This window comes from Bufo gargarizans, chromosome 3 (genome assembly GCF_014858855.1).
Source record: "Bufo gargarizans isolate SCDJY-AF-19 chromosome 3, ASM1485885v1, whole genome shotgun sequence".
Lineage (NCBI taxonomy): Eukaryota > Metazoa > Chordata > Amphibia > Anura > Bufonidae > Bufo > Bufo gargarizans.
Window position 1 is genome coordinate 89,841,524 of NC_058082.1, and position 15,342 is coordinate 89,856,865.

Sequence of the window (15,342 nt, forward strand, 5' to 3'; positions counted from 1 at the left end):
CTACCATAAGACCCAGGACCCGCATGCATTCCCGTATGGAGAGGCACGGGGAGCGCAGCAGATGCGACACTGCCCCCTGGATCTGGGAGGACTTGGAGGCTGGAAGGAACACTCTGGCGGTCGAGGTGTCCAAAATCATCCCCAGGAAGGAGAGCTTCTGGGACGGGAGTAGAGAGGACTTTGGGAAATTGATCAGCCAACCGAACTGTTCCAGAGTTCGAACAGTGATCCGGACGCTGTCCTCGGCCTGCAGAATCGAGGGGGCCTTTATCAGGATATCGTCCAGATAGGGCAGCAAAGGAATGCCCCTGGTCCGAAGAAGCGCCATGAGCGGTGCCAGGATCTTGGTAAAAGACCCGAGGGGCGGTTGCCAACCCGAAAGGAAGGGCGACAAACTGATAGTGTCGACCACCAATGGCGAAGCGCAGGAATCGTTGGTGAGAGTCTGCGATCGGAACATGCAGATAGGCGTCCTGGATGTCCACGGACGCAAGGAACTCCCCTGGAAGAAGAGAAACAATAACGGAGCGGAGGGATTCCATGCGAAACCTCCGCACCCGCAGAAACCTGTTGAGCAGTTTTAGATCCAGGATTGGACGCACCAACCCTTCCTTCTTTGGGACCACAAACAGGTTTGAATAGAAACCTGTGCCCTGTTCCTCGGAGGGAACTGGGGTAATAACCCCCCGGTCCTAGAAGGGAGGATACTGCCATTAAGAGGTCCGAGGCTCGGGCCGGATCCCCCGGAACGCGAGAAGGGAAAAAACGTTCCGGCGGTCTGGACGCGAACTATCTTGTAACCAGACGTTACAATCTCTAGAGCCCATGCGTCCTGAACATGAGCCCTCCAAACCCGCTGATGCGAGCATGCGGCCCCCCACCACTGAGGGTGGGGGCGCCCCTTTATGCGGAAGACTGCTTGGGAGCAGCAGGGCGGGCCGACTGTGCTCTCGGGCGCCAGGAAGGCTGGGGCTTGAAGGAGGGCTTCTTGCGGGAGTCCTGTGACCCCCCTGCAGAGGGAGCAGGCGACGTCCTGTTAGAAGAGAAGCGGCGAAAGGACTGGTACCGAGAACCGGAAGTCCTCGTCCAAAAGGGGCGTTTAGACCTAGGCTGGGGAAGATGAGTGCTCTTGCCCCCAGTAGCAGCAGAGATTAACTTATCCAGTTGAGCCCCAAAAAGTCTGGAACCCTCAAAGGGGAGGTTAGCAAGGGAACGCTTGGAGGAAGCGTCGGCGTCCCATACCTTCAACCAGACCTCCCTGCGCTGAATGACCGAGGGGCAGAAATACGGGCAAAGAGGGAACCAATGTCCATGGAAGCCTCGCAGAGGAAATTGGAAGCCTGAGACATCTGGAGAATCAAATCCAGTGTGTCAGTAGACGCATCTTGTTCTGCCAGGTCTTGGTGATGGCGCTGCAACCAGACCGAGAGAGCTCTGGCCACCCATGCCAAGGCAAAGGCAGGTCGCAGGGACGAGCCCGCCAGTGAGAAAATAGATTTGGACAGAGAATCTAGGCGCCTGTCCACAGCGTCCTGCAGAGAGGAGCCGTCCAGAACAGGGAGGGCCGTGTTTTTGGCTAACCTAGCTAACGGGGGATCCACCTTAGGGGGAGAAGACCACTTCTCCACACTGTCCGCAGGAAAATGATAAAGAGTATCCATGCGTTTGGTGGCAGAAAACTTTTGATTAGGACGGTCCCAGGCCCTGGATATGACCGCGGAAAATTCCTCATGGACCGGAAAGGCAGCAGCTTCCGGCTTTTTGGGAGGAAAAAGGGCGAACTCCCTCCTAGTGGAAGGAAGAGAATCCCCTTTGAGATTAAAGGCGTCACGGACAGCCGCTACTAAGTCAGCCACCATGGTGGAGATCTTAGGCGGAGGGCCCCGGTCCATGACCTAGTCCGAGCCAGACAATTCCCCTTCAGACTTGCGCACCCTAGGGAGGGGGGTGGGGGCTGTCGTCCGAACACACCTCAAGGCGGGGGGGGGGGAGTCATCCGAGGAGGGATGCTGTCGCTCACGCTGCCTCTTAGTAGTCAGGCGTCCTCTGCGGGAACCACTGTGAGGAGACGGAGTGGTTGGCGCCGCAGTATTGGAGGCTGCCATTCGTTCCATAAAGGACATGGCTGTCCTGGCGAATAAGGCCAAATCAGCAGCCGCACTGGACATGGCGGATGCCCAAGCGGGAGCCGCAGACTCCGCAGAGACCGGGAGGGGGCTGGGCTGTACAAGAGAAGGGGGATTCTGTCCAGGCGCAGGGCAGGAGGCACAGGTACCAGTGGCCGAAAGTGGAAGAAGACACTCCATACAGGACCCTATTGGGGTCTGAGAAGAGGTCATAACTGACTTAGGCTTAGGCATGATGGCTCCACAAAAAAGGGGGGGTCTAGATGCAGCAATAACTGTATAGTCCTACCACCCAGCAACAGCACTGGAGACAACACCAGAGAGGAGCAGGAGAGCGGCCACCTGAACTGAGGAGCTTCTCAGCAGACGGAAGAAGGAGCCGGAGCGCAGAGTTAGGCTCCGCCCCCAGCCGAGTCATAGAAGCGCGAAAAAAGCGCGCTCTCCCTCTCATGGAAGATGAGTGAAAAAAATGGTCCCCGGAGCCGTCCAGTGTAGCGGGGGTTAATAACAAACATGTCGCCCCCGGCAGGAGAGACGGAGGACCTAGATAAGGCAGAGATCCGCCACTGGTGAGAGTGCTGCAAAAGTAAGTAGCAGCGCCGACGCCGTTCTGGTATCAGACATGCCGCCTGAAATAAAGAGAGCCAGTAAAGCTGGGCCTCTCTTGTAGTGCACCTGCCCTGATAAAAAAAAAGAACAGCACCCCAGACAGAAGGAAAAACACCCCACTCCCCATTCACCCAGGCGGCCCATAGGTCATAGTGCAGAGGCAGAGAGGGAGGGAAGGGAGAGGATTGCAGCCATACTTATCTGCTCCTGCAGTCTTCTCCCTCTGTCCTGTACCAGCAGGGCTCACCTCTTCAGACATCTGACTCACCTGAGTTCAGTGCTCTGGATGGAGGGCAGCAACAGGTGACCCAGGAGCTGGTGGGATGCCGGAGCTAACAGGTCGAGCCCGGATCCACTTGCCTTCTTGGGGGGGATAATGGAGGCAGCCAGGCAGCGTGGAACAGAAGGCGGCGGGCACTCCATGGGGGACCAGGAAGGTGCCATGCCGACCTGCGTCCCCATCTAGAAGAAAATAACAAAAAGGAGACGAATCAAAAAAGTGTCAACCTCCTTCACCAGACACTAAGCAAAGACTGGGTTCCTCCTGGTGGAGTCGGGGGGGTATAGCCCAAGGGGGAGCAGCTCTTTTGTATTTGCATAGTGTCCCTCCTACTAATACCTCTAAGCTATACCCATGGTCTGTGTCCCCCAATGGAAAAAAGTATGAGAAATAAATCCGGCCAGGAAAGGAGGCAATATGGACAATCACAATACATTAGTAAGTGCCTTATATTAACTTTCTCTACATGATAAATGCCACTTACTTAAAGAGGACCTTTCACTACTCTACAAACGAAAAACTAACTATACCTGTGGGCAGAGCGGCGCCCAGGGGTCCCCCTGCACTTACTAGTAAGTCTGGGCGCCGCTCCGTTCGCCCGGTATAGGCTCCGGTGTCTGCGCTCCCTCTGACTGATTTCTTGTAGGAGGCGTGTCCCTTGCTGCACTGCTGGCCAATCGCAGCGCACAGCTCATAGCCTGGCTATGAGCTGTGCGCTGCGATTGGCCAGCAGTGCAGCAAGGGACACGCCTCCTACAAGAAATCAGTCAGAGGGAGCGCAGACACCGGAGCCTATACCGGGCGAACGGAGCGGCGCCCAGACTAACTAGTAAGTGCAGGGGGACCCCTGGGCGCCGCTCTGCCCACAGGTATAGTTAGTTTTTCGTTTGTAGAGTAGTGAAAGGTCCTCTTTAAGGAAAGTTGTTAAAATTGGGCATTTCTTCTGGGAATACAGCCTTTCAGTTCTTACTCAAGCTAGCAGCAGTAGGCAAACCTCTACTGCATAAATCACGACTAAAGAGCCCGACTCCCTCCAAAGTTTGGCAAAATGTAGACTTTCATAATAAATCAGCCCACCCTAAAAAATTAAAATTTCTCATTCCTCTTAAAAAAAAAAAAAAAAAAAAATCACACACACCATTACAAGATTGGTCTTCCTCGATAATTTCTTCAATGATGACATCAGGGGTAGTCCGGGACTGTGATTTTTGAAAGGCATGAAAGTCCTTTCCTGGGGTCAGCTGATTGGTTGTGTCCATTTTGTGTTCAACTGTTTTTGTAAATCCAAAATCAGATTCACACTGTTCATAAATAAAACCTTTTCTGCAATCATTAAGATGAACCTCAGGGTTTCCATCTTCTGGCCTGAAAGCTAAATGGTGAGTTTTCTTAAACGCCTCATTCCCACTGGATGTGGACTGGCATCTGTCAGGAAAAAAAGCATAATAAGCAACATATACAATATTGCAATTCTCATCAGGAGTCAAAGGGAAAACAGTTGTGTAGCTGTACAGAAGTTGTCAGATGGCAAATACCTCCACCATACAAGTAAGGAGGAATCTGGGTCTTTCAACATGGTTCCCGTTCAGGAGCGGCGTGGGTGCCATAACCGCTGGGACTAATGTCTGATTGGCGATAACACTGATCACAGACTTTTAACCCCTCCTCAGGTGTCATGATCAATTGTGACCACAGCATCTGAGAGGCTTTTCCCCAGAAGCACTGCGTTCCCGGGTCACGAATTGCTCCTCTGCACCTTTTAAAGGCTCTGTGGCTATGACAGCGATCGCAGACAGCAATGGCAATTCAAAAGGGGATGTAATATTAGTGTTAAAAAAAAAAATAATAATAATAATAATAAATAATGTTTTAATATAGACAAAAATGTATATAAATTTCAAATCCTCTTTTCCCCATAATAAAAATAAACAAAAAATATATAAAAGATTTGCACTACCTGAACCCATACTATTAAAATATAAACTTATTTATCCCATATGGTGAACGTCGTAATATGCCCTTTTGTTACTTCACCTCCACAAAAAAAAAATTTAAAAAAATTACATAAAAAGTGATCACGAAGTTATACACACTCCAAAAAGGCATCAATAAAAATAAAAAAAAATTGCAGATGGCTCTACAACAAATAAGCCCTCACACTGCTCCCTAGACGCAACCATAACGTTACTGGGGTCAGAATATGGCGATGCAAAAAATAAATAAAATATGCTTTTTACTTCTTAAATATTAAAACACAAGAAAAAAAACATAAAAATGTTGCCTCGCTGTAATTGTATTGACCCGAAGAATGATACTAACAGGTCAGTTGTACCACAAGGAATGCCGTAAAAACTAAATTACTATAACTATGGCGGAATTGTGTTTTCTTTTTCAATTCCATCCCATTTGGAATGTTTTTTTTCCTGCTTTCCACTACAACGTATGATAGTCGATTGTGCTTACAGAAAGTGACACTTATCCCCAGACATAACAGGCCCATCGTACAGCTATGTGAATGGAAAAATAAAGTTATTGCTCGGAAAGGCCTGGATTAAGAAATTAAAATGCAAAAATGGAAAGTCACAGGGACTATCCTAAGGCTAGTTCATCAACATCAGACAGGTGTAGGTCCTACAAACTGCTGATCAGGAGTAGCTTTGTGTAATGGACAGAGTTGGTTACTGCAGCGATGCTCCCATTGAAGCGAATGAGAGCAGTACTGCTGTAACCAGCTCTGTCCTCTACACCAGGCATGCTCAACCTGCGGCCCTCCAGCTGTTGCAAAACTACAACTCCCAGCATGCCCAAACAGCCTACAGGTATCAGTCCTACAGCAGGGCATTGTGGGAGTTGTAGTTTTACAACAGCTGGGGGGCCGCAGGTTGAGCATGCCTGCTCTACACGATAGACAGAACTGTGCAGTTTTGTATCCAGAGCAACTCCCAAACCGCTGATCTGCAGGGGTGTTGGAACCAGGGTGATCTAATATTGATGACATTTTATTTAATTTTTTTACACAATGGCTTTAAAAATATATATATATATATATAATAAAATTTGTGCATGTGCACCATTACTACAGACTCCACATTTATTGTACAAGTCATATGAATGGGCAATAGTCAATGAAATACATTAAAAGAAAAAAAAAAGTTGTACATACTTCGGACTGCCAACACAGTAAATCGCTCCCATATTATCAAAGGTTTCCAGCACTGTTTCACTGTCTATAGTGAATCTGTGGAATATAAAGTAAATCACAATAAAGCTCTTCCCTTGAGAATGAGCAGATCACAAATGCCAACCTGTTGGGGCCCCTGGAAATTAGCGGTTATCTTGACAGGTTTTGTCAGGAGGTTGGCCACAGTTGATCAATGTGCTTGTGAGATTATTATATGACACTAATACAGTTTGTTGAAATTGAGCACTATTTTCTATATTTTGTAAGGTATATACACCCCCCCCCCCCCCCCCCCCGGTTTGCCAAGCCCTTTGTAAAATGGCTGCTGATAGTCATGTAACCAGGCAAATCACCTCCATGTGATGTCTCTTCCATTCAAACACACTGTGTATTTGAATGGAGGAGGCCGATTTGCCTAATAGCACAGAAAATACAATGGCTATATTAGTAAGTGCTATATAGTCATTTTGCCTACACCTTTACATTTAAATGAGCAATGTGTAATGCATAAAGAGTACCTGTCATATCAGATGACTTTTCAGAATAAGCTGCGATATGTGCATATCTAAGTGCCAACACTATTTCTGGCTATTAAATGGTGTATAATTTGCATTTTTATCAGTTTTCTCCTCTGCAGACTACATCTATAATTTTAGCTGCCCCTTAACTGGTGTGGGAGAGACTAGGTGTAATGTCTGCCTATATAGTACACATGGAGTTAGGAGATTCTGCTCTGTCACTCAGAAGCAGCATATAGGCCAGTGATGGTGAACCATTCAGACACGGAGTGCCCAAACTGCAACCCTACAACCTACTTATTTATCACAAAGTGCCAACAAGGCAATTTAACTTGAAAACCATAGTCCAATATATATCTTCCATGTACTTTATCATTTAGCTATAATAGCGTGCATACATTCAGTGCGCTGCCTGTGCTGTTCATAGTGCGCCCTGCGCTGATGAATGGAAGAAAAAGTCTAAGGCATATCGGTACGCCTTAGACTTTTTCCAGAGTGTGGGTGCCCACAGAGAGGGCTCCGAGTGCTGCCTCTGGCACCCATGCCATATGTTTCAACCACTGATAAAGGACATTATAGAGAAATACTAAGTAGTAGTGATATTAATAAAGCACTTAGGTGAGGTATAACACTTACTAGCTGCTCCAGTCTCTGTGTCTGATCTGTTCTGTGTGGCTGACCAAGTGGCGTAAGAACTTAGACAATTTATAAGCCTGTATACAGCTCATTCCATTCTCCAAGAATAGCCAAGTCAATCACAAGCGAAGACTGAGCTCTTCTACTTTTTTGTTTAAGTGATTAGTGAGGATTTTAGAACCAGAACACCCACAGATCAAAACTTCTAAGATGTAACTATGACACTGAAACTTTTATCATTTAAAGAGGACCATTCATCAGTTTTGACATAGGCTAATTATGATGCCATGGGTGTATATATTTTTTTCCAACCCCCCCATTTGTCCGCTGTGGCACCCCGATGATTTGGCGCACTGTATTATAATGAGCATTAAACTCGCAATGGCTGTGAGCGCGATCACCCATGGCATCAGTAGTGGCTGCCCTACAAGGTAATACCATAATTAGCCTATGTCAAAACTGATGAAAGGTCCTCTTTAAATAGGTCAGCAGTTGTGTTGGCAACGTTATGCCATACACAACTTATACAGAGGAGATCCCTTATCCTCTAAATTCATATCTATACATTATACAGCAGTACTAAGTCATGTTTCTGTGAATTCAGTACTGGGGTGAGATCACAAAACATTTACTAGAAGAAGCAGTGTCCGGGTGTCTCTTTCTGCAGCTGTTCCCTCCTCCTCCCCCTACACATGCAATAGACTTCTATTGGTAGCAGCTAAAGTGCTATGAAAAAGTATTCATATCCCTTTAACTTTACTACTTTTTTTTCACATTACACCCACCAACACAAAGTAGCAAGTATGTGTAAAGTGATAAAAAATGATACATAGTTTAACATTTTAATTAAATAAAAATCTGGAAAAAATGTGGCGTGCATTTGTATTCAGCCACAAGTCAATACTTTGTACGACCACCTTTTGCTGCAATTACAGCTGCAAGTCTTTTGGGGTACGTCTCTACCAGCTTTAAACATCTGGATGCTAACATTTTTGCCCATTCTTCTTTGCAAAATAGCCCACGCTCAGTCAGATTAGATGGAGAGCGTCTGTGAACAGCAATTTTCAAGTCTTGCCACAGATTTTCAATGGGATTTAGGTCTGGACTTTGACTGGGCCATTCTAACACATGAATATGCTTTGATCTATCCGAGTGATGGCTAACCTCCAGCACGCTCCATTCATTTCTGTAGAGTTCTGAGAACAGCCAAGCAAGTATACATCTTGGGAGTCATAGTTTTACCACAGCTGGAGTGCCAGAGGATAGCCATCACAGATCTAACCCATTCTACTGTAACTCTGGCTGTATGTTTAGGGTTGTTGTCCTGCTGGAAGGAGAATCTCCATCCCAGTCTCAAGTTTTTGCAGCCTCCACCAGGTTTTTGTCAGCATGTGGCTGCCACAATACACGTTTCATGGTGGGGATGGTGTGTTCAGGGTGATGTGCAGTGTTAGTTTTCCGCCATTCATAGCGTTTTGCACTTAGGCCAAAAAGTTCAACTTTGCTCTTATCTGACCAGAGCACCTTCTTCCACGTTTGCCACATGGCAAACTGCAAGCGGGACTTCTTATGGCTTGCTTTCAAAAATTGCTTTCTTCTTGCCACTCTTCCATAAAGGCCAGATTTGTGGAGTACAAGACTAATAGTTGTCCTGTGGACAGATTCTCCCACATGAGCTGTGGATCTCTGCAGCTACTCCAAAGTGACCATGGGCCTCCTCTTGGTGGCTTCTCGAATTAGTGCTCTCCTTGCCTGCGCTGTCAGATTAAGTGGATGGCCACGTCTTGGTAAATTTGCAGTTGTGCAGTGCTCTGTGAGATGTTCAGAGCTTGGGATATTATTTTTATTTTTTTAATACCCTAACCCTGCTTTACACTTCCACAACTTTATCCCTGTATCTCTGAACTGTCTGGTGTGTTCCTTGGTTTTCATGATGCTGTGTGATCACTAATGTTCTGCAACAAACCTCTGAGGCCTTCACAGAACAGCTGTAGTTCTACTGAGAATAAATTACACACAGGTGGACTCTATTTACTAATGAAATGACTTCTGAAGGCAATTGGTCGCACTGGATTTATCATTTTATTTTCACTTCACACATACTTGCTACTTTGTGCTGGTCTATCACATACAATCCCAATAAAATGCATTCAAATTTGTGGGTGTACAGTGAAAAAAATGTGGAAAAGTTCAAGGGGTATGAATATTTTTTCAGGCACCTGTATAACCTGATCCCTTAGCCTTAGTAACAGTGAGATAAGACAACCCTTTTAAGACTGGCAACTAATACTCATAACAGGATTCCCCCTAGCGGTAGAAGCTAGGGTCTCCACTTTTACTACAATTCTACTTCAAATTCAATAAAATAAAATAAAAATACCTTAAATCAGGAGAAGCTTTCAGAGAATCAAGCATGGCTTCATTTTTAAAACTCATTTTCAGGTCTGCAACAAGCTGTAAAACAATACAAATAACCATACTACAGGGGAATATGATACCATGCTATGTACTTGGATAACATTACATTTGTCATGTCACACGACATCCATAGGCAGAAGTGTATGAGCAGTATACCATAGGGCTCCTGTTAACAAGGCAGACAGCAAAGCCAGCGGGGGTACAGAGGAGGGAAACTAAAGTAATAACTGGAATGGGTGAACTACATTACCCAGAAAGATAAAAAACTAGATTTTTGTACTTACAGTAAAATCTGTTTCTCTTCCGTTCATTGGGGGACACAGGCTTGACCATGGGTACAGCTGCTGCCACTAGCAGGCGGACACTAAGCACAAGTGTGAGCTCCTCCCTTCAGCTATACCCTTCCTACAGGGATTAAGCTAAATCAGTTAGTGCAAAAGCTGTAGGAGAAGCAAGACAAAAACAGGAAAACCAAACCATGTACCACGTAGGCCAGAAGAGGCACGTAAAAGAGAGAACGGGTAAGAACGGGTAACAGCTGTCGTCGGTCTCCCCCCCCCCAATGAACGGGAGAGAAAAAGATTTTACGGTAAGAACAAAAATCTAGTTTCTCTCATCCGTATTATTAGGGGACACAGGCTTGACCAGGGAAACGTTATAGAGCAGTCCCAAGGGTGGACATAAACAAGAACCCTCCGGCCAATTAGAGAACCGCCATCTGCAAAACTCTATGCCCTAGAGAGGCGTCAGAAGACGCAAAGGTGTGTACTCTGTAAATTTTGGAAAAGGTGTGCAAAGACGACCACGTAGCCGCCTTGCATACCTGAAGGGCCGAAACCCCATGAAGCAATGCCCAAGAGACCCCCACTGCGCGAGCAGAATGATCAGTAACACGGAAGGGTGGGGCCTGGTCACTGATGCAATGACACAATGGCCAAACTGATCCATCGGGAAATGAAAGTTTTAGACGCAGCCAGCCCTCGTCTCTGCCCCTCTGGAATGACGAACAGGGAATCTGTCCATCGGAAAGATAACAACTGGGACAGATAGATGCGAACAGCTCGTACCAAATTCTGAGTGTGGAGCGACTGCTCACAAGGATGAGACAGGGCAGGACAAAAAGGAAGGTAGAATGATCTCTTAATTGAGATCGAATGCAGACAACCTTCGGCAGGAAGGACTGAACAGGGCAAAGGACTACTTTGTCCTGATGGAGTATCAGGAAGGGTGACCGACAAGAAAGAGATGAGAGTTCCGACACCCTACGGATGGAAGTGATTGCCACCAAAAAGGCCACCTTGTAGGACAGGAAGTGAAGCAACACCTGCTGCAAAGGCTCAAACCGTGAAGACTGTAGAGCGCTAACTAGATTAAGATCCCAAGGACGGAAGGGAGGCGCAGATTTCGTAACCCCCTGCAGAAAGGTCCGAACCGCAGAAAGCGAAGCCAAGTTCCACTGAAAAAGAATGGAAAAAGAGCCGAAACTTGCCCTTTGAGGGAGCTGAGAGCCAGCCTCAAGTCCATGCCCAACTGCAGGAAAAAAGATTTGCGGCAATGAGAAACAAATGGGACGCTCACACCAACTAAAGTAGGACTTACAGGTCTGGTGGTAGATTCGGGAGGACGACTGCTTCCGGGTACAAATCATGGTCTGGACAACAGCATCCGAGAAACCCCAAGCCCTTAGTACGGCAGCTTCAACTGCCATGCTGATAAATGTAGAGACCCTAAATTCGGGTGGAAAATCTGTCCCTGCGCCAAGAGGTCCTCCCGGAGGGGAAGTGGGCGAGGAGGGCGACTAGACATGCGTGCCACAAGAGGCGTGGCCAAGATAATGACGGGCAGACCTTCGGACCTGATTTTCCAGAGGAGACGCGGAATGAGGAAAAGAGGAGTGAACGCGTAAGAAAATGTGAACTGACTCTGCGGAATCACAACGGCGTCATATGCCAGGGCCATGGGAACCTTGGACCATGCGATAAAGTTCTTGACATTGTGGTTGAAGCGGGAGGCCATGAGATCCACGTCCGGCTGACCCTGTAGCTCACAGACTACTAGAAAAACTTGCGGGTGAAGAGCCCATTTGCTGAGATCTAGACGCCGGCTGAGAAAGTGTGCGATCCAGTTGTCGACGCCGGGCATGTGAACTGCCAACAGGACCGGAACATGGCTCTCCGCCCAGCTGAGAATCAGTGCCGTTTCCGCCATGGCTGCCGGGCTCCAGCTGCCACCCTGGCCGATTGAGATATGCCACAGCCGCGGAGTTGACAGACTAAACTCGAACCGGAGGTCCCCGGAGATGGTTTGTCCAACAAAGCAGAGACAAATCGCTCTCAATTCCAGAATGTTGATTGGCAAGGAGCGCTTCTCGCGTGACCACACGCCTTGAATGGATAGATTTTCCAACACTCCCCTCCAACCCCAGAGGCTTGCGTCCGTTGTCAGCACCATCCAGCGGAGGGGGAAGGAAAGAGCGGCCCGACGTCAGCATCGGGGAAACCAACCACCACCTGAGGGCGGAGACGTATGAGCCGATCCAGGGAGGCTGGAGAACGGTCCCAATTGGTTAGAATGGCTCGCAGAAGAGTCCTGGTATAGAACTGAGCATAGGGAACTGCTTCGAAGGCAGAGACCATGTGACCCAGAACCCGCATGCAGTGACGAATGGGAAGAGGACGGGGCCGCAACAATGGGAGAATCTGAAGATGGAGAGTGAATAGCTTCTCCGGGGAGCAAGAGTACCTTGGTGTCGAGTAACAATCCCAGAAAGGTTAATCGCTAATATGGATAAAGACTTGACTTTGGCCGGTTCAGGATCCATCCGAAGCGTTCCAGGGTGTCCAGGACTATGCGCAGGGCTGTCCGCCGTTGCCCGGAATGACTGACCCTTTATCAGGATATCGTCCAAGTATGGAATCGCCACTATACCCCTGGCAAGAAGCAGGTCCATGACCGCCGCCAGAATCTTCATAAAGACTCTAGCAGCTGTGGCCAGGCTAAACGGGAGGGCCACAAACTGGTAGTGAAAGAGACCCGAAGAAATTTTTGGTGACTGACGCAGATGGGGACATTGAGATAAGCGTCCTTGATGTCTAATCGAGGACAGGTACTCCCCCGATTCCATGGACGTAATGACCGATCCCAGGGTCTCCATCTGGAAGCAGCGGAGCCGAAGTAAGCGGTCGAGTGCTTTGAGGTCCAGAATGGGACGGAACGTCCCCTCCTTTTTGGGGACCACAAAGAGATTGGAGTATAAACCGCGAAAACGGTCTTGCGCAGGAATCGGGACGATCACTCCCTGCAGCAGAAGTGTGTGGATAGCCTGAAAAGTAAGAATTAGTCTTCTTACTGGTAACTGTATTTCCAGGAGTCCAACATGACAGCACCACATGGAGGATGTCTCCCCACGAAACAGAGAGAGGTTTAAAGTTCCCCACCACCCCACACACACCAGTGTTTTCTAAATTATCACCCAATAATGGATATCTTACAGTAATCCCTTAAACAAAATAATAGTAGAATAATAAATATAATCTTAAGGGAAAAATAGGGAGGGAACTCCGGGTTCTGTCATGTCTGGCTCCTGGAAATACAATTACCGGCAAGACTAATTCTTACTTTCCACAACGTCCTCCATGACAGCACCACATGGAGTAATACCAGATTAATACACAGACCTAGGGAGGGACCACGGCTTGGAGAAATTTCCATCCAAACCTCTGGTCATGTTTCCTGCAATATCTAATCTATAGTGTTTGCAAAAGGTATGAATGAATTTGACCATGTAGACCCCTTACAAATCTGGTCAATAGAAGCTTCTACGTGTTCTGCCCATGAAGCTGCAACTGCTCTGGTGGAATGGGCTCTGAAATCTTGAGGATAGGATATTCCCTGCAGCTGGTAGGAGTCCCTAATTGCCGATTTTATCCACCTGGCTAACGTTGTCTTGAAGTTTTCTTGCCCTCGTTTCGGCTAGCAAATTGTATGAACAGATTAGAGTCCCGTCTAAATCCACTGGAAGCTTCTAAATAGATAAGAGAACGTCTGACATCTAACAAGTGGAAGCTTTTTTTCCCTGCCATTTTTGTGATCCGCACAATAGGTAGGCAGTATAATTTCCTGATTTAGATGGAACATAAAAGCAAACTATGTTTGGTAAGAAAGTTGGCTCTAGACTAAAATTTTAGGGTAAGGTTCTCGGGTGGTTAAAGCTTGAATTTCACCTAACCTATGGGCCGATGTAATTGCCACTAAGAAGACCGTTCTTTGGGATAGATGTTTCAAAGAGCTGTCTTGCATAGGTTCAAAGGGTTTCTTTATTAAACCATTGAGAGCTATTGTCAGGTCCCAAGGTGAGACTGAGGATTTTAGAATTGGCCTAATCCGTGTTGTTGCTTTAATAAACCTGCTTATCCATCTATTTTCTGCCAGGGAACAGTTTAGAAAACCAGCTCAAGGCTGCTATCTGGACTTTTAGGCCCCTTCAACAACGAGCGAGTATTCCGCGCGGATGCGATGCGTGAATTGAACGCATTGCACCCGCACTAAATCCCGACCCATTCATTTCCATGGGGCTGTTCACATGAGCGGTGATTTTCACACATCACTTATGCGTTGCGTGAAAATCACAGCATGCTCTATATTGTGCGTTTTTCACGTGACGCAGGCAAGCAAGTGCTGATGCGGTGCGATTGTCACGCACGGTTGCTAGGAGACAATCGGGATGGAGACCCGATCATTATTATTTTCCCTTATAACATGGTTATAAAGGGAAAATAATAGCATTCTGAATACAGAAGTTAACAGTACAATAGCGCTGGAGTGATTAAAAAAAAATATATAAAAATTTTTTACTCGCCTTAATCCACTTGATCGTGCAGCCGGCATCTCCTTCTGTCTTCATCTTAGCTGTGTGCAGCAACAGGACCTGTGGTGACGTCACTCCGGTCATCACATGATCCATCACCATGGTAAAAGATCATGTGATGGATCGTGTGATGACCGGAGTGACGTCACCACAGGTCCTGTTACTGCACACAGCTAAGATGAAGACAGAAGGAGATGCCGGCTGCGCGATCAAGTGGATTAAGGAGAGTTCAATTTTTTAAATGTTTTTTTTTTTTTTTTTTTTACCCCTCCAGCGCTATTATACTAAGCATTCTGTATTCAGAATGCTATTATTTTCCCTTATAACCATGTTATAAGGGAAAATAATACAATCTACAGAACACCGATCCCAAGCCCGAACTTCTGTGAAGAAGTTCGGGTATGGGTACCAAACATGCGCGATTTTTTTCCACACGAGTGCAAAACGCATTACAATGTTTTGCACTCGCGCAGAAAAATCGCGCGTGTTCCCGCAATGCACTCGCACCTGTTCCCTCAACGCCAGTGTGAAACCAGCCTTAGGGTGCTTGGTCTAAGACCCCTATCAAAGCCATCTTGTAGAAACTTCAGAATTTCCCCCAAACCTGGAAGCAGCAGATTTCCATTTCTCAAAGCTATCCATGAGCAGAATCTCTTCTAAATTTTATTATAGATGGCAGCGGTTACTTGTTTATGGCCTTTTTGAAG

General features: G+C 47.0%; 1 protein-coding gene across 1 annotated transcript in view; it reads right to left on the reverse strand.

Moving 5' to 3' along the window:
• RNF17 (ring finger protein 17) overlaps window positions 1-15,342 on the reverse strand; it is a 229,934-nt gene that overhangs the window by 191,151 nt on the left and 23,441 nt on the right. Inside the window, exons 4-6 of the mRNA XM_044288148.1 lie at window positions 9,731-9,804; window positions 6,179-6,253; window positions 4,154-4,440 (exon numbers count right to left, since the gene is read on the reverse strand). Coding sequence (XP_044144083.1) covers window positions 4,154-4,440; window positions 6,179-6,253; window positions 9,731-9,804 — 436 coding nt within the window. The remainder of the gene's footprint in view (window positions 1-4,153; window positions 4,441-6,178; window positions 6,254-9,730; window positions 9,805-15,342) is intronic.